Source organism: Lichenostomus cassidix, chromosome 4, assembly GCF_008360975.1.
Source record: "Lichenostomus cassidix isolate B80296 chromosome 4, HeHo_3.0, whole genome shotgun sequence".
Taxonomy (NCBI): Eukaryota; Metazoa; Chordata; class Aves; order Passeriformes; family Meliphagidae; genus Lichenostomus; species Lichenostomus cassidix.
This window is the reverse complement of record NC_139484.1, coordinates 44,747,043-44,769,612: the sequence shown is the minus strand read 5'-3', so window position 1 is coordinate 44,769,612 and position 22,570 is coordinate 44,747,043. Positions and strand designations below refer to the sequence as shown.

At 35.7% G+C, this 22,570-nt stretch overlaps 1 protein-coding gene across 2 annotated transcripts in view; it reads right to left on the bottom strand.

The window, feature by feature from the left end:
* The window catches only part of CHIC2 (cysteine rich hydrophobic domain 2), a 31,209-nt gene that overhangs the window by 7,480 nt on the left and 1,159 nt on the right, over nucleotides 1–22,570 (bottom strand). Inside the window, exons 2-6 of one of the 2 annotated variants that reach the window (XM_085058951.1) lie at nucleotides 16,590–16,644; nucleotides 16,293–16,448; nucleotides 2,912–2,968; nucleotides 2,686–2,745; nucleotides 190–244 (exon numbers count right to left, since the gene is read on the bottom strand). In XM_085058951.1, coding sequence (XP_084915077.1) covers nucleotides 191–244; nucleotides 2,686–2,745; nucleotides 2,912–2,968; nucleotides 16,293–16,448; nucleotides 16,590–16,644 — 382 coding nt within the window. In that variant the 3' untranslated portion in view covers nucleotide 190. The remainder of the gene's footprint in view (nucleotides 1–189; nucleotides 245–2,685; nucleotides 2,746–2,911; nucleotides 2,969–16,292; nucleotides 16,449–16,589; nucleotides 16,645–22,570) is intronic. The other variant, XM_085058952.1, reaches the window with a different exon arrangement.

Genomic DNA, 22,570 nt, shown 5'->3' with positions numbered 1-22,570 from the left:
ACTGATATGAAACACATAAACGAACTGAAGTAAGCTAATTATGTTAGAGAATTATTAAGTAGTAATTTATTTATTGGGAAAAAATTATGAAAGAGATAAATGCATTCATTAAAAAAAACAAAACAAACGAAAAAGCACCCTGAATGCACAATGCATGAAAAGTTAATTTTCAATCGCAATTCCACTTACTTCAGAATTGTTGCCACTTAATACAGGATTCTAAATCATGTTTATAGTTCAATACCTGTATAAAAAAGTGTATCAACTTTTGCAAAGCTCCCATATCTACAAATGTTCAAGTAGCTAACAAGACCTTGACAAATGCGTTTGGCATGATTATTCTTATGGTCTCAATCAAATTTAAACTATGTTTTTCTAAGTACACTATAGGGTCCACTCCAGAACACAATCCAAGTATTTATTCTCCTCTAAATAGGAAACTTAAAGAAAATGTTCACTTGTGCATTTTCTTTCTTCAGCAGCATGACCTGATTTATAAACAAATAAATGCATCTGGTAACACAAACAAGGATTCTATTTACTTGTAAGGGGAACTCACCTTTCTAAGAAGTAAAAAATTATTTCTGAATATTTTTGATTATAAAGGACAATACAACTTAGCTGCTTAGAGAATAAAGACTTCTATTTCTGCAAGCATACCAACAATCAGAAAATAAGTAAGTCTCCGATTTTACTTCTAAGGCAAACACTTTTGGAGTAACGAATACCGAAATCAGGTGTGCAAGTTTATTTTTTGAGATATTTAGAAGGGACTTATTTTCAGAAGTGATCCAAACTGCTCAAAATCCACTGATCACTGACCTGAGCCAACCACTGGATTCTGTAAAGATACCAGGGCGTCTGATACTCAGGCAAGGTTTCAAAAAGGGAGTCAGAAGTAAACACTGGAACACTGCGTTTATGCCAAAGGTTTAAGATTACCTTATCTTTCTTAATTTCATTAATTATTTACTTAATTTACCATCTACTACAGTGGATTTCAAACATCAATTAAGCAAAACACGAAATTTTGGGTACATTTCTAACTTAAAATGAAGTTTAATTTAAATCATCAGTTCGTGAAGAGTAGAGGATAGTCCTTTATTGTTTAAAATCAAATCACAAGCATATTAGGACAGTTTTTAAAGACACTAGTAAGTCAGGTCACTGAAAGCGAGAAAATGGTACAGCGAGGTTTTGTAAAAATTTTCTCATTAAGTATATACCCAGAAATAATACCAGACATTTCACAAATTGAAAATTAAATCTTTCACCTTTATCGTGTAAAACTATATGCCCATGCATATATTATTATTGTAAGCAGGTCAACTGATTTTAAATTATGTTTAATAGAATGAATATTAATCTGTAAATGTTGCTGGGCCATAGTATTTACAAACTCGTATTGTGGTTTTTTTCAATTGAATCTGCAGAACTGTTAAACTGGGTTTAACAATGTTTCCTGTAGAAAAACAAAGTTTTCAGCAAAATAAAAACACTTAATTTAGGCAAAGCTTAAGTCTACTTTCTGAACTTTGACTTATTCCACTTTCAGTAAAACTCATATCTAACCTAAAAAATTTTGTAGAATAAATGTTACAAAAACTACTTATTCAGTGAACTGAATAGAGCCATTCTGTAAAAAAAGCATTTTGAAGACCTTGTATTTCAGGCAAGAGATGAGATCTAGTGGAGAGACAGAGAAAAGAGAAAGACTAAAAGATAAAGATAATTTTAATAGAATTTTGAACTATTAAATTGCATTTAAAAGTTTTACATGCATTACAGCTTTGTTATTTCAAAAAATAGACAAAGTACTGCTTAATAGAAGATCACAGATAAGTTAGAACTAATGCAGTACATATTTCTCAAAAGCTAATCTTTGTTTTTAAAAAGCTAACCTTCCTATAGCCCAATTACGAAATCATTGAAAGAAATTATTGAAATTCCAATGTTTCTCACATTTTAGCAGCTTAATTTCATCCTATCCTATGTACTTCCAAGATATACTGAAAATGGAAATAAGCACAGCACCAAAAAAGAACAAGTTGCACGCTAAACAAACTGAAATCCGACACAGGACATCATTCATTTTAAATCACATATAACTTCTCACTGTATATTTCCAAGAAAGGTTTATGGAGTCTCAGCCAAAGACTGAGTAAATTAGAATTCCAGAGATGGACTTAAAAATATTTTTGTGACACCAATTGGAGATAGAGATACTTTCAAGATAGTTGAGGTAAGGGGCAGTGAAAATCTAAAAAGGCTAAAGGCTTCTTAAGCTCCAACAGCTCAGTTGAAAGGTTTTCTTCCATACTTTTAGACTTGATTAGCATTATATAAAATAGCCATATCTGACTTGCTGCGTAACCAAAGTTGTGGTTATTCTTTATACAGCATCTAAAATTTCACACTCCATCAGCACATGTTCAAGCTATTTTATCTTGGCAATTAATTTATTATTTTTCAGAACACAGTGAAGCCTTGTTTTCAAGTCATTCATAACTTTATAAATCAGTCCTGCACATGAAACCATGCATCTGTGAACCGTAGAAAATCCTTGCACTCAGGCGATTAAGCTCTTGACACCTTTACTGATTAATAATCATGAAAAGAATAAGATCAGAAGCAAAATAAATGATCATTTAATAGAGAAACTCACAAAACAGCCCTTTAACTTACATATTCCATCATGTTATTCGTTTCACATTTCCTTTTGCTTAGTCTCCAATGCAAGCACAGCTAGACAAGGAGGAAAGAAAAAGAAGAAAAATGAGCTGTATTTTATTGCAGCACACAGACTAGCCCATTTGTCCACCTTTCATATTTTTCGTTCAACAAAAGCATCTGTTTCCATACTGTGCAATTCAAACTCCAACAGTACGAAGCTGCTCCCTGCGGCACTCACCTTGTGGTATAACCTATTGTTTTCCCATTCTAATAACTTCTCAATCGATCTTCGTGTCTGGAAGACAAATGAGAAAGAATTTTACTCTTGACTGGTTTTAGAAAAACTTTGTTTTGCAGCTGCTTTTGTGTGAAAAGGAGAGAGGTACAGGACAGTGACTGAGTACAGGGTGGTCCACAGTACTACCAAAACTTGTCCAGTATTTTAAAGTATCTAGAACAGAAACAACTTTTTATGATAGCCAAATAAATACCTTCAACCACTTTGGAACAAGAACTGTTCATATGTATGCTCTCCTGTTCTTATGGCAGTTTTAACTTTAAAATCACAGAAATTTCAAAGGGATCTAAATATAAAAGCCAGAAACACTGCTCCTGCAGGATCAGTGGTCTGAATGCACTGCTTCTAAGGTCAGCACTTAAACTCACAAATGTTGCAAACTATTCTGCAATGCCGTAGGTCAAGTGCAAATACACAACACCCTAAATAAATGAGAAAATTGCTACACTTATATCCAGATTTTTGAGAGTGAAAAACCAAATGCAGAAAATTACAGTAAATTGCACAAATAAGTATTACCAAGTTTGTGATCAGTACACAGAGCAAACCTAATATGTGGGATTCTAAAGGAAAGGTTTACTGCCTGTGTCATCTAGATTTGACATTTCAGATAGAGAATCCTGAAAGCTGTTCTGCACAGCTTTTTAAGATTATGCATGCTAGAATTAAAGGACATTCTGTGCTGCAAAGTTTCACAGCCTTTTGAATATAATTATTCAGTTATATTTACATTTGAGAAATACATACTGACATTTATGGTCATTTGACTGCCAGAATATATATTGCCTAGCTCTAAATGGGATTTGCTACAGACTGTGAATAAAAAGAGGATAATTCATGGTGCCAGGTGTTAAGATGAGACCAACAGAGCTGCAGGTGCAAAAGGACAGAGCAATGACAAGAATCAAATACAACTTAGTGCAGCTGCAGCTTCCTTACAAGGCGGAGAGGGGTGAGGGGAAAGGATGAGAAAGCATCTTGCTGTTATTACTACAAAATACTAGTACTGTAAATGAACCTTAACAAACCAAACTAAATGCTATCATGGGAAACAAGAACGTCTGAGTAAAATAAAAATTAGAAAACAAATTATTCATTTCACCCCAAATATTAACATCTTGGTTTTCGGTTTTGAAGCATCAGCTTGTCTCTAATTTAATACTGATGCAGTTGTGGGGAAACACATCTAAGCATGTACTGTGGTCACATGATTAAAAATTAGATCATTGCTATCTATCAGTATTCATTACAGCAAATTTTTTATTACGTTTTATTTTAAAAGCACAAGTCAAAGAATTATGAGAAGGTGGACATACCAGTAACTAATTTATCACATCAATTGGAAATTGAGTATTTTTGGGGTTATTCTTATTATTATGTTTTTAAAGACAGTGCCCTTTAACAATAATCAGTAGACCTCACTTGTTTCTTTGTAAAGATAGCCTTTTAGAGTCTGCACTCCTTTTAAATGAAAATAGGGCAGCAGTTATGGTCACACTTTTGTTAATTTAGTTGCCAGTCAGCTCCAAATCAAAAGAAAATAAGGCTGCAGAGTGTAATTAACATTCAGTTCAGTCGTTTTGTCCCTTGTCTAGCCCCCAAGCTTTGTTAAAATTGCCATCTGAATGCTGAAGGCTGTAGGGAAATCGATTTGATTCTAATCGCACCATGAAAAGAACATGATCTAACTGCTTTCAGCCCTCCGTAAATCTGTACTAGGTCTTTAGCACAATGCAACTTCCAATTTAAAAAGCACTGAATGTCTCGTCAATGACTTTGTGAAGAAAAAAGAACAAGGAGCAGACATAAAAATTCCAATAGTTGTTTAAGCATTAAAGTTCATTTGCATCACAGCAAACCTGAAAAGGGCTGACCTCTCAAACCGCCTCTCAGGTCTATGAAGTTGTAGCCTTGACAAGCTCACATTGACAGAGCTCATTGACTCTGAAAGGCTACTCTATCAATGGTGAAAAATGGCAATAGGTTCTACTCTGAGCAGGCATCTGCCTGCCCACCCGCTGCTAAACCAATGGCAAAACTGATTCAAAACCTGAATCTACCTTGTAATCTTCCTTTCCAGGACCTTTTAATAATAGATTAAGATCACTATACAATTTAATTTCATTGTTTGCCCCAAAGACTGTGAAAAACATCCAAGCTTTTCAAATTCCAATAAAATTATATCTATATTACAATACATACATATAAATAAGAAATTGATAGGTACTATTAATTGCTTTATTTAAAGAAGAGGACAGTTTAAAGTCATTTGACTAGCATTAGATAATACATGCAGACCCGAGACCATGATTCTTTATCTTTCCAGAGCCTTAAATACAACACTTCCTATAGTACAATCTGGGATAGTCATAGCTCCCAAACACACCATATTATCAATACAGAAATGTTAATGAAAATTAGACTGTAAAATATTTCTGCAAAACTCAGAGCTTGGAATAAAAAGAAATGAATTAAACAGCATCACACAATTCACTATAGTAAGTTTTCTTCCTACTTGACAGGTGAAAAAAAGCACTTGCACGTGCAGCTTAATTAATCACTGCTCTTGACATCTCAATGATTTACAGTGAGGAGCAGGTGAGGATATACAAAACCAGAAAGGAACACTTGATTTGAGTGTAGCATTTCCAGCACACTAGGATGACAAGCTTGTATATTCTATCAATGGTGTACAGAAAAACCCATACAGCAAATTATTTGTTAGCCACAACAAAAGCACAAATTAAGTGGAAGAGAGACTTGCTTATTAGGAAGATTTAATACTATCCAGCTTTTAATTTTTTTCTTAACAAAACTAGTCCAATATGTGAGTAAAGAAAAAAACCTGCAATTCAAGTACACTTTTTAACATATCTATGATAAGAAAGTATGCTTTGTAACATATTTCATGAAAAAAGCAGATAGTTTTTAATGCTATCCACAGAATTTTGTGAAATAGACCTCTTCAAACATCTAGATGCAATGTTTAATGAAACATTTCTGTAAAATAACTAATTCTTTAAGGATCTTACTGTCAAACAGTGTCTTTTGAGAAATCAGACTACCGAAAACACCAGCACAGAATACAGTTTCACTAATGCTTATTGCTCCTGATCCAGTAAAATAAAGTTTTTCCCTTAAACATGGAAGAAAAAAAATTCTAAGCCTAAATACAAACTTTTCATGCAAAAACAAGGTAGTATTGATTATATTACCAACTGCAAGATGTTTCTGTTGTATCTTCGCAGTGCCTAGTGCAGTTAGCTCTAGATGGAGTTATGATCTGGACAGGAAGGCTGTGCAGCAACAGGGCCCCTCTTGCAGTGCATGACCAGGAACATACACACTACACTAAACCACACTAGCAAACGGGCCAAGGCCCCCTCAAGTCCTGCTGTAAATCAGTGAATGACTCGTACAATATTAAACAAAAGGATCTTACATGACTCCCAAAATGGTGCTAATTTGAGTACCTCCCTTTGTCTTTATTATGTGGGGAAACAACGTGGATAGCAACAACAAAATCCTTCACTAACAATTGTATTCACAGTTGTTTGGGAAAAACCAAAGAATCTCCCACTACATGCATTTGATCTCTGACTTCTCATCTGAAAATATATGTATACATAGTGCAATACTAGTCCAATAAATAGCATGAGATTTTCAAATTCCTTCATACAAAACTTTATCACAATCAAGTATTATTAGTTTTGAATATTGCCCTGAACAAATATACTTTATGCTTAAATTTCAAAATATAGAGACCACTCTAGGCAGACTTTTGTTAAGATCCTCGCATGACCAGAATTTGCATTACACACCACATAAAAAAGTCAAAGGATCCTGTTTGAAGTCCAAACTATACTATCTCCACTCACTCAAAGACAGAAATGACAGAAGCAGGAATTGCTATTCATTCTGACTACAAAATTTATACCCAAGTAATTTAGCTATCAGCACAAATGATGAAATAGAAGATGACTGAGTCACATATGCTCACTTTCAACAAACCAGAACATCCCCCAAGCCAATTTTGAGGCTCATATTGGTACCACAAAAATACCAAAGCTGTACTCAGAACACACATAACTGAATGACATACATCTGTGTTGAGAATGTCCTCATCTTGAACGCTATACCACAAGTAAACCAATATAAACTGCAAATTGGTAAGATTCGCATCTTGCTAAGGAATTCTCCATTTGTGAGGGAAAAAGATGATAAAGGTGAGACCTGAGCTGATTTCAGATCCTGACATCCTGGACTATCTGCTTCAGCACACAGCAGTTTGCAAAAGTGTCTATTTGACTACATAGGTGAACACGGAGATCTTGCATAATTTCTCCTATTACTAGCTAGGATATTTCTTTTTAGAAATTTTAGACCACTGTAAGGGTACTTGTCCCAGAAGCCACTTCAGCATCCATGCAAGAAAGCAAGTGAAACCCATACTAAACAGAAGGAAGAATATCTAGAAATAAATGTAGCAGTCTGGTGCTTCTTGTATCATCTTGAAATAACTGCCTTGTCCAACCAGATTACTATTGGTGCATCTTGCCTTACCATATCTACCACTCTGTGCACAAAGGGAGTCCAGCCTAAAGCACAGATCAAAGCTCCTGATCACACAGTGACAAATATAATCAACAGAATTCTGGAGCAGGAGAACCAACAACATCAACCAGACTTCATGAAACTTCCCATTCCAAAAAATAGCCCTGAGGATAGTCTCACACTTTCACACTATCCATAAACTAACCTCATTTGTATGGGTCTCAACCCTAGGTTGGTACATCACAAATAGATGAATTTAAAGCTTAGTGAATCAAATCACTCCAGTTACTTTCTGGAAAGGTCTCTTCCAAACTGTTTGCTGATATAAAGAGAACATCAGTGTTATTTGACACTACTGCATGCAAGTTTTTTTAATATCTAAGCCCAAGATGATTCCTCAGTTACTCTGGTTGCCCTGACTGTCAAATTCCTAGCATTTAAGAAAGCACTAAAGCCATTGAACATGTGCAGGATAGAGAAGGTGTACAGAAACATACACCCCATGTATATTACCCAGGAATAAAATGGAGAGGGTATTTTATTATCACCAATGTACTAATTGACAGATACTGGGTGAGTATATTCCAAATGCAATTTGGTCTGCAACAGAAGAACTTAGCAGAGAGAAACTATCAAAGAAAGTTCCTAGAAGTCAATTAAAGTCTTCTCTAAGTTTCCTCTCAAATATACAAAATCCAAAAGATTCAAGATGCTAAAGAGATATTTTAGCTGTCCTACAAGAGCTAAGTCACCAAATAAGTGTTGCTAGCTACTTTCTGTAATGAGGTGACAGTGACTAGAGGCAATCATTTGCGAAAACTTCATACTTTGGAGAAGCCTTGCAGAAGAAATAGTCTTAACCTTGGCAAAAATAACACACTTCCCTTGAAAAGGCCTTGAAATGTGGTAGAAAACACATTTCACAGGCGGACAGATGTTGAACTGATCCATGAAGCATCATAACTATGCTTAATGTTGTTACTTGAACTTTTCAATAAAGATTTGTAACTCATTCATTCTAGGATTAAATTCTAGCTCTGATTCTCTGTCATTATAAGGAAACAAAACCCATGAAGCTCTGATCCCTCCAAGCAAATTATTCAAATCTGGCCATGACAATCTGAAGCATCCACCTCCTGCTGAAGGACATTCTCATAGAAAAGGCCACAGAAAATGAACATGTAAAATGGAATTGACTGTAACAGGGATGAAAATAGGATCAAATCTCCACCAAATAACTCATCTGGCATCATTCTCTGTGGGAAATTTTAAACTGAATATGAATGAAAATTCTGCCTCCATCTTCTCTATTACAGTTAGAAATATTAATTTCGGTCCCTGTCATTTATTTCCAAAATATCCAGCAGTATGCTATGGAACACAATTCAAGGCCAGTGTAGGTTGAGAAGCTAAAGGATCTCTGGTTACATCTCTATTAAGAAATGAAACTGTGCCCAGAAACATTCCCATTCACTTCAAGCCAGCTGGCAGGGAATAGCTTACATCTCTATCAGTAGGTTTTCATAACCTCCGAACCACTCATAGTGCCTGAAGCATTCTGATAATGCCTATGAATTGTTACACAACACAGACCCAGAGCCTGCCAGGGACCTCTCTAGAAGTACAAATTATAAAGCACCAATTCCTAGGAACACTCCTAGGTTTAGTTTACTAGTATAGAGGAATTCTTTGACTCCTGCTGTTAGGAGTGCCTAAGGGCAGCAGCCAAGAATGGAAGAGAAGCTACATGGCCAGAAAGACTGAAAGGCAGCACAACTGGACAAAACTCCATAAAGGATTGTAAAATTCAACCCTTCACTAGTCTGCATGCTGAAGGGAATGATCCCTCTCAAAGGGACAGCCTCTACAGTCTCTTGTACATCTAGGACTGAATCAGAAAAATACAGAATCCCAAGTATGTTGATCCTGTGGCTACTTTACCAATTTACAAAAAGTAAAACTGGCTCCTTTAAAAATATTTCCCATCATCATTATTGCTCTAAATTCAATAATTTTTTCCAAAACTCAGCAAAAAATATTTTAGGAGCTACAAAATTAGAAGTACTTGGTCACTTCCCACTTTACATGTGTTTGATATGACACAAGATTTATTAATTCGTTCTATCTTCTCTTTTGGACAGCTGCCCCCCACATCCTCCCAACTGTTTTGTCAGCAATAATAGTTCTTGAACTACTATTTTCTTTGTTAAATAACTTTCTTTATACATAATGCTTGAGTTACTGAGAGCGCTACACTTTGGCAGAAAATAACATTTTGCTCTGATTCGTTTAATAAAGTGGAAAAGTGAATACTTTCCAGACCTAGGCTACTTTGAGAAAAATCAAGAGAAAAGACACAGAACTTCATTCTAGTTTTCTGTTTTACAGTAACAGTCTAACTAGCTATTGTTCAGTCAAGTGCTTTCTACTTAGTTTAATTTTATCATACAAATTTCAGGTAAATTTGCCTTCTAATTCTTCCCTCAACAGTGTTTGCATATGTTCCCTATTTGGCCTCACCTATAAGTTGCTAAAGACAGAATCCTAAAAATGCTACTTTCAAAACTGATTTCCAAATCTGACAAGTAACTAGACCATTTTTAGCATGCTCTTTTGAAATAGCTCTATGCAAATTTCAGCCAATTCACACTTGTATTTTCAGGAACATGTCAAACTGGACAGTAAGTGCAGTATGAAAAGCAATACTAACCCAAACCACGGTGTGACCTCTTTATATACCTTAGCCATCACAATGCAAAAGGGGCTGTAACATGGAAATTTTTTTGTATTAAAATGTTCAGAGACGTAATTCTAATTACAAATGCAATTAAATTTTAAATACCATTTTGAATATTCACTATACTACCCAGAAATATGCTATATTTAGGCTTTACATAAAACCAAGAATAAATGAAATCACAAATTTAACTTCAGAACACATGTTTTTGAAGTACTAAAGGGGCTGCATCTGACCTATAAAGAAAAAAAAAACTAGTATACTGTGATCTACTTATATCTGTAGTGTATTCCTCATGCCAATCTTACTGCTCTCCACCAAGCAAGTCTGCAAATTAAAAGACAAGGTTAAACTAGCTGCTCCCACACCTCATTATGCAGCAAATCACTACTATACTCTTTCAGAAAGCACATGAAAACCCAATAAACTTTTGTAGGGTGCAGTGAAGGAAATAAAATCTGATTTCAGATATAGGAAACAAAATAACCACAGTCATACACATGATTTCACATTTATTTATTCTACAAGCATTGCTACTTGAAGTTTCGTCTATGGAAGACTTGGTGACTCTTCTTCTGTCCAAAATTATAGTGAACAATTTTTAAAGCAACATATACCAGGCCGGACTCTTCTGATTCTTTTAAAGTTTCTTTTCATAGTTAATACAAAACAAACAAACAAACAAACAAAAAACATTAAAAAACCACCAACAAACCAGACCTCTGAATGCATTTGAAAACAATGGTCAAGAATGCATATTTGATACATGCAAGTTCTATTTCAAAAAAAAGTTGTTGGGATAAACATAATAAATACATTCCAATTTTAAAGATTCTTCCAAACTGAACTACAGCGTAAATTGTTGTAACAGATACTTCAAAAACAAGGCACCTTCTGTCTTAAGTAATTGCCTTGTGGAACTCCTCAGAAAAGCATTATGCTGTAAAGAGTACCTCCAGTGCAAAGTCCCTGGCAGATAAGCATAGGAGAAAAACAAACATTTTCTTCAGTTTTGAAAATAAATGTAATGTATTCATAGATTCAATAAACGGATCTAATGTATTTTAACATCAGCACCATCCATTGTCAAGCAAGACTATCGTATTTAAGAAAATTAATTCCAGCTCCTCCACCACATATTTAATTTAATCAATACTTTGGAAGTTGTAATTAGCTATGTTTATACAGCACTCTGAAGATGTGAACTGCTACAAAAGTGACAACTAATGATGAGGCTTAAGCAGCATTCATAAGCTTTGTGTGAATTCACAAACAAACAAGTAGCTCTTGAAAGTATTAGTGCAGATCACCATTAAATATCTAATTCTATTCATTTTAAGAGATTGCCCATGAAGCATTTGAAACATGCAATTTACTTGTACAATACCAGCTTTTAAGAAATCTAGCAGTACTGCAATTCTATCATAGCTTTCATTGTTACTGTTTCTGTTGAAATTATATATCCTATTTACCCATCAGAAACTACAGCATTTAGTTAATACTGCAAATGAGTGCCAATTCATTTGAAAAAGTGGCTTCAAATGGGCACCTCAGCCTGCAGTGTTTTTTGAATTATAATTCACTACGCCATTCTTTTTATTTACAGAACAACAACTTAATGTTCATTTGTACAACCTGGAATTTGTCTCAGAAAGGATGGTGCATTCTACAAGTAAAACTGCTTAAGATCATTTATGATCTAGATCTGTAAATGAGGGACTGTCGTTCCTGCAACTTTCTTGCAGCTTTTATTCATTAGAATTTAATCAAGACTATATAAAAGGAAAGAGGCAATAAGATACTGAATCAGATAAAACAGTTATTTTACTGCTGAAGAGTAAGTAGCAGGATTTTTCCAAATACCTCAGCACAAATGAAGAAAGGAAACAACGCTGTATAAAGAGTCCAAAACCAGCACTGAAAAGAAAAACCTCAGTGAAGGGAAAGCTTTCACTGCGTGGAAATGCATTAAAATTATATAATTAACAATTAAACTTACAAACATCCATGGCTTAATAAATTCCTACTTTGAAGCATTTGATGACTTAAGGAGACAAACCATTACCTTATTTTTCACTGCACAAAAAGAAGCATGTATTCCCATTACACACCAACTTTCAAAAATTCTAACTTCAGAAATTGTACTTACATTTGTGATAACTTTCCCACATGAGAACTTAAAAGTCAATGAAAGGTGGTAAAAACACAGAATGCAGAGAAAGACTAAGAAAATTATTTTAACTCTGAAGCTGCAATTGTCATTTTATCTACCTCAAAAAAAATAACCTTTTTCTGAAAAAGAGCCTCAAACTATACTAGCAATTCAAGACCATGGCAGATTGATTCAGACTCATTAAAACAGATGTTTCTCAACTGGTCATTCTGAGAAAAAAAATACTCTTTTATTAAAAGTAAGCAATTGTACAGATGAAACTGTTGTTTCATTTAGTAAAATCCTTGAGAAACATTCCCACTTGTTAGCTCACTATGTATGTAATTCAGCAAAACAAATTTATTAGTCTTCTATTTCAGCAGAAAAAGGCAAAAATGAAAACTTGTATATTTTTATTGTGCAATTAAAACACGATCTGCACAAATTTCAGGATGGAAACACGCTCATCCTGCTTTCAGAAACCGAACTCTAATTGTACAGTCAAGGGAGTCTTTTGTGATCACAGCAGGAAAGGATATAATACAGTCAGTTCCAAGTAACTGTCCTTTCACTGGGAATCACTTAGGACAGGGCTGAACTAGCAAAGCTTTCAGAGTAAAACTTCTCAGACAAGTGCAAATAATGTAAAAGAAGCAACATTTTATTTATTGATCATTTGTTATGCTTGTTTTACACAAGTGGGAAATAATTCATTGTATCTAAAATTAAAGGGAAGAAACAAGCACCTATCATCCTGGACCCGTTTCCTCAGGAAGCGAATCCCAGCTGTTGTGACTATACTTATGGCTGAGTCCAGCCAAGGAAAGATATCTGAAGAAGTCAAAGCATAGAAGATAATTTGACCAACACAACCCTCTTCCAAGACACAGGTAAAGTCAAATACAAGCAGTCTAAGAGCTCAAATGTGAGTAGTTCACACTGAATCCATGAGTCTTATGTATCAGCAAAACTGTGGCACTAGCAGCAAACCAAAACAGTAAACTTTTTTAGTTTGTTTGTTTAGTGGAAGAATATGAAGTTGCTTCTTGTCACAGTTCTACCGGAATCTATTGAGCAAACAACAGACTGGAGCCTAGATGAACCAGGTGTTATTTACAACTGCTATTTTTGCTGAGCAGCTCCGTGTTATTCACAATGCACTGTCTCCTACTTTCTTTCTAGGAAAATACATATTGTATTTCCGTGCTTCTAGGAAAATACATATTGTTAGTTTCCTGCACTTGTCACAGAACTTTCACGTAAACTGATGGAAAGTCTTAAGATTTTTCTTTCATGCAGAAGCTTGCAGATACAATTCAGTACTGAGATCTTGCAGGGTACAGTTCCAGATAAGAGGGATGTAAGGGATATATATCACTTTATATTTTCCTGCTCGGGGTCTACCAAGACAAAGTTAAATCCACCCACATCTATACAAGCAACCCAAGTGGCAATAACTTTTCACCATTTTTCTGTAAATAGCAGCCTTAACTAGAATCATTAAAATTTTTTCTGCTTGTTTCTTATACTAGAATTTCCAAATATGCCCTTGAAAAATATTCCACAGCTTTCCTCCTTAATTCCTCTACCAGAGAAAAATATTCTTTCCCAGCCATTTCCAGGATTAAAAGTTAGGAGGTTGGGAAAGCACTCTCTTCCCTTTTGCTTTGTCTTTAGGCACACAAGTTAATTAATTCTTCTCTATATATACTCTCCAGATGCCCAACAGAGACCAAGTTCTGAGTTTTCTGTCTGAGAAACAACCCTGTAAGCACACATTCATTTGCCAAGCTGCTGATCTGAAATCTCCAGAATGATTTAAATTACTTTTACTCTGGAAGAATAATCAAACTGCCATCAGTGTCTAGTGCCATTGTGCCATCTACAGTGGCACAAGATACTTTGTTTAGGCAGCTGAGTCCTAGGTTTCACTAATGCTGGACATCCAAGTGCAGAAAAGACGCAAAGGTCCATAAATGTCTTCTGGTACCAACTTTAACAGGAAAAATGCAGTATTTACTGATAGTCTGGGCCACACTCTAGAATGACTTGCAGAAGTTCAGTCACAAGTCTGTATCTATGCTACTGCTGTTTATACTCCGTCCAAGACTTCTCTCCTTATGCTTTCTATATTACAGCAACAATGACATCATTACCCTCTTTCCAGCCTCATCTGAAAAAAGGATCTGTGGTTGGGTTGGGTTTTTTTTCAGATTTATCCTTTTGGAAGAAGCTTACCTTTTTACCTTATCCCATCCAATTCTCTAACTGTTGCTTTACCATGTTCTCACACACAATGTCTCTCCTCAGCTTCAAGCAGCTTTCTAACCCCAGATGTCAGAAGCACTTGTATTTTTTCTGACACTGTTTAACAGCGTATAACAAGTTGATTAGAGGAGCCAGTCTGGAAGATGAGAGCTTGCGATGTCAGCCCCTACCAAGTTACAGCCTTTTATCATGTCATGCTACAACACATTATGTGAGAAAAATCAGTCAAACTACGTAACACCAGAAGTATTCTCGTTTAGAAGTTAAACACAGACAGTAGCAATGGAAGCTTCCATTCTGTTTAGTATTTACAGAGTTAGGCCTTGAATGGTAAAGGTAGTCTTCTCTACAAGTCACCTGCTTACCTGTTGAAGCAATCACCAGATTCTAATTTCTTCTAGCAGACTTTTGGGCTATGGATATACAATCATACTACAGGACGCTTACTAGTTTGTGACAGCTTGAAGATAAAAAACTTAGGGCTTGACATAATTCACACTGACACCAATATTTTTGTTTTGGTTAGTTTCTTCACAGACTCCAACATTACCATGAGGCTTTTCTACATTATTTTGTATTCAATTAAAACTCTAGCCTTAAGTAATCTCTTAAAGGGACTAAGCATTAAGATCTTAACACAGATAGTTAGATGATATAAAAATACCTTTAGGTTTTGTTTTAATCAAAGTTCACCTTATAATTAATTTTTCATTATTTATACAATTATTATTTATTAACTCTAAAAAATTAGGACCTTGATAAAGAAAACCATGATGATGTTCAGTGTACTGAATTGTACACAAGTTGTAGCATTAAGAGGTATTACATGAGAGAACATACACAAGCCATGACATGAAATGGAAAGATGAAAAGTACTAAATAGTGAGGAGACGATGGGGAAGCACAGAGACTTCTTGCAAAGTAGTGAAATAGAACTAGCCAAAGACAATCTTTACAGACCAGAAACAAAATAGGTGGGAGGCTAGCTTAATTAACTGCACTGAGAAAAAGGAAGTGAAAACCAGGCACATGTAATAAGCTTCTGTTGTGAACGATACACTAAGTGCCAAGTATACACATACAAAAGACTACTTTTAAGTTCTTAATGTAAAAAAAAAAAAGCATCTTATTTATCTACAGCTCAGAAGAAACACCCAAAAAGAAAATCAATTACTCTTTTTAAAAACTGCCTTTTTAACAAAAAACGTATGCTTCTTTGGGGCCACAGTGGAATCAGAAGCTCCTCAAAAAACACACTGCCACTCATGCACTGCCAAATTCTGATAATCTCAGTGTATCACAGAGAAGATGCACCTATTAAAGAGTATGTTGAAAGTTAATTCAACAACAGTAACTGTTTTACAATACATGGCTCTAGGAGGCATTCAGCTATACTACCTCTCACTGAGTTATAAGCTCAAAGTCCTGACTGGTGTCTCTTGTAACTTTAACCAGTACAGCAACTGCAGATATAAAAACGTATGAAATTAAAATGATATAAGAAAGTACTAGCACACAATTTTAATAGTGAAGGAGTAAAAAAGAAAACCAAAATGAGAACAAAACCAGTACAATCTAAGTATCAAAATTATATGAATAATTCAACTTACTCTTTTACTGAGGCAGATAACTGGCCACATACTACAACCTAAAGTGCAGCAGCAGCAAAGGCATCCACATAGTAGCCATCGTACATTAACTGGAAGATTCTTCTTAAGACAACTGTTAACTCTACTGATACTGGCTTTGAATTCTTCAGGTGCAACCTACAAAGGAAATGAAAAAAAGAAGAAACAAACTACTACAGCAGTGTAATTTATTACTTTTGCAGTGGTCTACACTTGGAACACTTGTTTTTGCAATAAAACCTCAACTCCAATTCCAAACTTCTATTCAAAGACACTCACCTTTCCAGTTAAAGATGAAGGAAATTCCGCTTCAAATTTGTTGCTTAGTCCAAACCTGCAAAAACAAAATTTAGATTGTACCAAAATTATAAACAACCCTAATTCATGCCACAAATTACAAGCACCTCATAATACTCTCAGGGTCTGTATCAGTTACAGCATTATCTTCAGGAAAACACTAGTTATTATTAAGAGTAATTCTTAAAATTATGCTAACACGCAAAAGTACACCATTGTACACAGACTGAAATCTGTCCTGCCCATAGTCTCTTCTCATAATTCCCTTGATACTATTGACTCTTCCCCAAAATCAGCAAAACCTATAAGCAATAGTGGCAAGTGAGGTAAGTGAAGTACTTAAGGGGAAAGGAGAAGCAACTTAAGGCCACAGTTTGAACTACCTCTCTCCTGTAGCAGTAGAGATATATCTTGAAGAAAAGCTCATCCAGAGCTAAATAACTGTCCAAGGCATAAAAACGGAATCAACACCAGCTTATTTTTCAGAAAATAAATGTACAGTAAGTTTCAAAACACAAAATACTAAACAACAAAACGTGGATTAAATAATAATTTTAAAGAAACATACAAATTATAAACGTAAAGCTGCAAAGCAACTTGAAATGATCTAGAGTTACTGAATCTACTGGGTTTCACAAGATCTAAAGATCAAAAGAGTTTCAGCTTGTCTATTAAAAAATGTTTTCCACCTTACAGTTGTCTGGTTGGGCTCACAAATGGATGAACCTCAAAGAAAATCTAAATATTTTCTGGCATCTGGGCTGGAGAATAACTTCTAGCAGAGATTATACAGACTATAAAGTCATTAATAACACTATATGACTGGCTACTAATTTGGTAAACAGCAGTCAGTGTAATATTTAAGTTGTAATTAAAAGGATTCTGAATACAAACCAGAGCAGTCTGTCAGATACTACAAGCAAAAATCAGAAACTAAACTGCTCAAGACGAAGTACTGGCAGCAACACCTATCACACGTTGCTCAATTGTATGCAGAAAAGCTTACCTGAGCCTTGACAGCTGAAGACTTTAAAGACATAATTCGCTTTTGCAATTGAGGAGCTAGGTATTCCCCAGAGTTCTGGGGTTGCTTTTTTTTTCTTACTGAACTGAATGATTTGCATGCCAATGGAGAACTTTGGCCAAGTAATCAAATAGGCAGTTACATGGTGAGCTGTGGTAACTTCATGAAACCCAGTAGCCAAAAGGTTGCTCAGATTATTTCTTTGCATATAAATAAAAGGTAGTGAATTTTGGGATTGCTAAACTATGTTTATGTGAAACTCAACTAAAGTTTGACAGGTACAGTTCACAAGAGAGATCTTTTATCACCACTCCTGATTCTCTCGAATATCAGCCCAATGCAAGCAGAAGCCACCAGAAACAGCAATAAAACACTGGGCACCCCTGGGAAGGTGATTAACAACATCATTTTGACTCTCCATAAAACCCTCATATAACCACATATTCAGTACTGGGTGAAGCTCTGGTACCCACATTTCATTAAGGACTTGGAGGAGTTAGGAAAAAGCAGGGAGAAGGAAGGCTAGCATAAAAAAGGGAATAAAATAGCCGCCTTAATAGACTAAAGATGACACCAAGCTGGAAAAGAGAAAGCTGAGGGGAGCATATGATTAAAGTGCAAAATTTCAGGAAGGCAGTGGATAAGGGGAGTGCTCATCACCAAATCCCACAACAGAGAACGTTGACTGAAATAAGTCAGAAATTAGTTTAAAACAGTTAAAAGGAAGTGCAGCTAAAAATAAGCCGCAAGTAGCTAACTTCTGGGTTTGCTTCCACTTGACATTAGTGATGCAAACTGTGCCAACAGATTTGAAGTGAGATTACACAAGTTCCCTGGCAAACACACTAAAGGAAAGATCATGTTGAAGGATATATCACTCACACAGCCACAGATGCCAGAGTACAACAAGAATGGACACCAGGAACAGCCAGACTTACAAGCAATTCATACACAGCAATGCCTGTTCCCAAAGTTTGCAGCAGCACACTGGGCTAGATAGTTTGGTGCTGCAGGTGAGTTTTACATAGGGTCTTAAGGCAAAGTAAGCAGGTAATTTTCTTATTACTGATTACAGGCAGTAGAATCATGGAAATGTAAAATTATTTTTGTTGGAAGGAACCAAAGATCATCTAGTCTGACCTCCCCGTCACTAGATCAGGTTGCTCAAAGCTGCATCCAACCAAACATTGAACACTTCCAATGATGGTGCATCCACAACTGCTCTGGGCAACCTGTTCCAGTTCTCATCGCCCTCATCCTTATATGCAAACTAAATCTATGCTCTTTCTGTTTAAAACTATTCCCCACTGTCCTGTCACTGCAGGCCCAAGCAAAAAGTCTCTCTCCATCTTTCTTATAAGCCTCTTTTGTATATTGAAGGGCTGCAATAAGATGTCCCTGGAGACCTTATTTACACAGAAGTTATTTACCATATTTCAGTATTTGTAACTAGAATAGTAGCTCTGCAAGTCTGTAAGTCTCTCAAAACCGGTGAAATAACAAATGAGAATTGTCAAAGAGAGACACATATGGCATGTTTACTACCTCAACACAGAACAAAGGAAACCTAACTTACTGGAAACATCTCTACCATTGAAAATCCTGTTGAATATTCCATGACAGGAGGACCATCCACCCTTTTCTCAATGCTGAATGAAACTAAGCACTGAGGCAAAAGTTATGTAAAAGTCAGAAAGTGTCATGCCCTATCAGTGAAGTGTTGTACCCTACTTAAAATTGCCAGTAAGTCAAAGTGGAAACCAAAGTCTGAAAAAAATCCCTTCGATCCACATACATTTCCAAAGCAGCCAAGCCTGGAGAATGACTTCAAGCTCGAAATATACAGCCATCATCACAAGTCTCAAAACTAAAAGGTAACACAAATTTACTATGTAATTAGTTCATTAAATCAATATTTGTGAAGTATTCAAATATGGACAGCTTCATCAAACACAAACAAATATTCATGAGGATCACAAAAGCCATGCCTGATAAAAGCATCCCCCACTGGAAAAGCTCTACAGCTATCTGAAATGACAAACACTGAGGCAGAGAGAGGCACAGAAACTTTCAACCAATGCAGTTACCCTTGGTTGAAGTTATAAGCAAATAGACTGAGAGCCTGTACTCAAGGCCTGCGGTAATGTTTAATACATGGTGGGGTAGCGAAGCTGAAGCTATCTCAAACAGCTACCGGCATAATTTTGAGCTTGACACATCAGAGTGTTGTCACCATATGCAGGTAGTAAAAACGGGTGACTCCATACATTAAAAACATACCATACATTGTAAGTAGTTATGTGGTCTCAGAATTGTCACTCTTGAATGCAAGCTGAAATTTGGAAATTAAAGTATTAGAAACTCCACAGAACACTACTACATGTTCAATGTAAATACATACCTGCTCTGACAAAAAAAGCAGAAAAAAAAGCCTTAAAATGAAACATTGGAAATCAATATTTTGGAGATGAATTTCCTCAGACAGCTGTCCTGCTGTAGCACTAGATTTCTTTAGTACAATACTGGATCTCCAGTGACACGCAAGCTTCTCTGCTTGCTCTACGCCTTTCCCACTCTACATCATGTCTTAACAGATCTTCAGCAGATCCATGTTCACCTCATGCATGAGTACGTTCTTTACCTTTCCTGGACCTGAACAAGTGTTTCTTGAACCTGACTCTGCATGAAAGGTTCAGACAAATTCCTGTCCTTGTGTACAGCAGAGAAAGAAATGGTGAGAGGTGAAAACTTTAAAGCACAGAAGTTTACAGTATAGGACACAGCCAATTTATAACCTTTCTCAGCATGCAGTTCGGATCTTCCTAACACAAAAATCTGACACATGCTATTCTCTTATTTTTTGTCCTCTCTTATGGGGACACTCAACCACTTTTTCACTGCCTTTAAATCTATTCTTTAGGTCCACATGTTCCCAACCCCTAAAATATAAATACATATTTCACAAATCTTAACACCCTCCATAATTCTCACATAACCCTCTTTTCACTCATATGTCCTTGATACAGAGTAAGGTTGAAAAATATATTAACAGACTTCAGTTTAATATTAAAGAAACTTACTCGGGTAAATGTATCTTTTGTAAGTTCTTTATCCCCCTACAAAAATTTATCTTGCATTAAGACGTAAGGTGCTGTAACAACAGCACAGAAAGGCATTCATCAGCACATCACAATGGCTCTCTATCACTCCAGTACTGCAAGAGACTAATAAATCCAGTATGACTAGTTAATACAGTCTACTGTGTATATGGTACATGTCTCAACTTGTCGAGGAACACAAAAACAATCACCGAAAAACACAGACACCTATCATAAATATTCTCTTCATGATTTCAAACACATCATGTACAAACACAAACACATCCCTTCCTATCATAATATGATTTTAGAAACAAGTATGAAATACCTTGGGCTTTCAGTTCAGTTGTAAGCAAGAATATTTTCTCAGCTTTCAAGTTTTTTGCCATTACAAGAGATAACCTCAAATTCTTAGAAACCAGGTGAAATGTTACTCTTGTCTACCAAACTATCAGAACTCTGCTGGTGTGAAAACAGTTTAACTGAATATTTAAAAACCATGTTTAAAAAAAATAGCATTGTCTGCAGCATGCTTCAAACAGTGAGTTTAAGGAGAAAACTCGGTGCTAACCAAAAGCTCCACACCCTCAAAAGGCAAGAACTTCATATGTTTTATTTGGATAACATTTAACTGCTTTCCTTTAATTGATTTGAACTACTCAGCTTAGAAAAGACACCCTTCTATTATCTGTTGGGTGAAATAAAGTAATGGGAAATGTCTTTCTGATGTTATTACGTAGTCACGGAACTGATGTATTTCAAACTCATCGTTATGACTCCTATGTAAGATCAGAAAGAATATGACAACAGACTATGGAAAGAGAGCTTCTGTTTAAATATACACACAGCAGAAGCAGCCAGCAACTCTTCAAACTGCAGAGCCAGATCAATCCAGTATTTGCTTAACTGCTGACCATTTTTGTCAGACCTTCAAAATGTACACATGATTTTATACTGGCAAGACTAATTCACCATATACATTGGACTTGACTTATTCCTTATATCCACCAAGTGAATGTTCTAAGAGTGATCCAACTTTTAATAATAAGCTTCTGGATCAATGACCAAAAAGGTTATAGGCTGTACAAAGGTAAAAGTGGCTGATGCTATTTAGTGAACTGTTAACACCTGGCACAGTAAAGAAAATAACTGTAGATCAATGCCTAATTTTGGAGGCACACGTTGGTATTTCATTGCTCATCCAATACCTAAAGAACAAGTACTTTAAGGAAGATCTTAAAGAAATAATGAGCTAGTAACTATTAATGAACAATTAACACAGTAACCATCATTCAACCACAATGCCCTTACTAGTCACAGCCAATGCTTCACAAGCTTCCCCAACATTCCACTAATGGGCCTCCATCTTGTCTTGCACAATTTACCTTCAAGTGCTGGAGAAAAAAAACTAGTGTTTGCCTCTGTTTCAGTTCTCTATACTTTCCATTTGCTAACATGAAAACTATCAAATTGTGGTTTTGCTCTGCTTTTCAGAAACAGACTAAGGCTATTTTCAGTGAATCACTGGAACAGCTTCTGTTCACAATAAACAGTCACAAGTTGAACACACTGACTACATGCTTCTGTTCTTTCACAGGGGCTCCTTGGCCTCCTGCCCCATCTATGTCCTTCTAACTGTCCAAATTTCTCTCAGTCAATCCATGTCTTCCTGTTTTTAACTAGACAACTAACTGCACTGCCCAGCTATTAGTATTCGTGTCAACCAGATATTAAAGCAGGAATGTACCCAAGTGCCACAAAAACTCCTCTAACTTTAACCCTGAATTTCTGGACAGGTCAGTATCTGAAAATCAATAGAGTTTATGAGACTCAGAGCAACA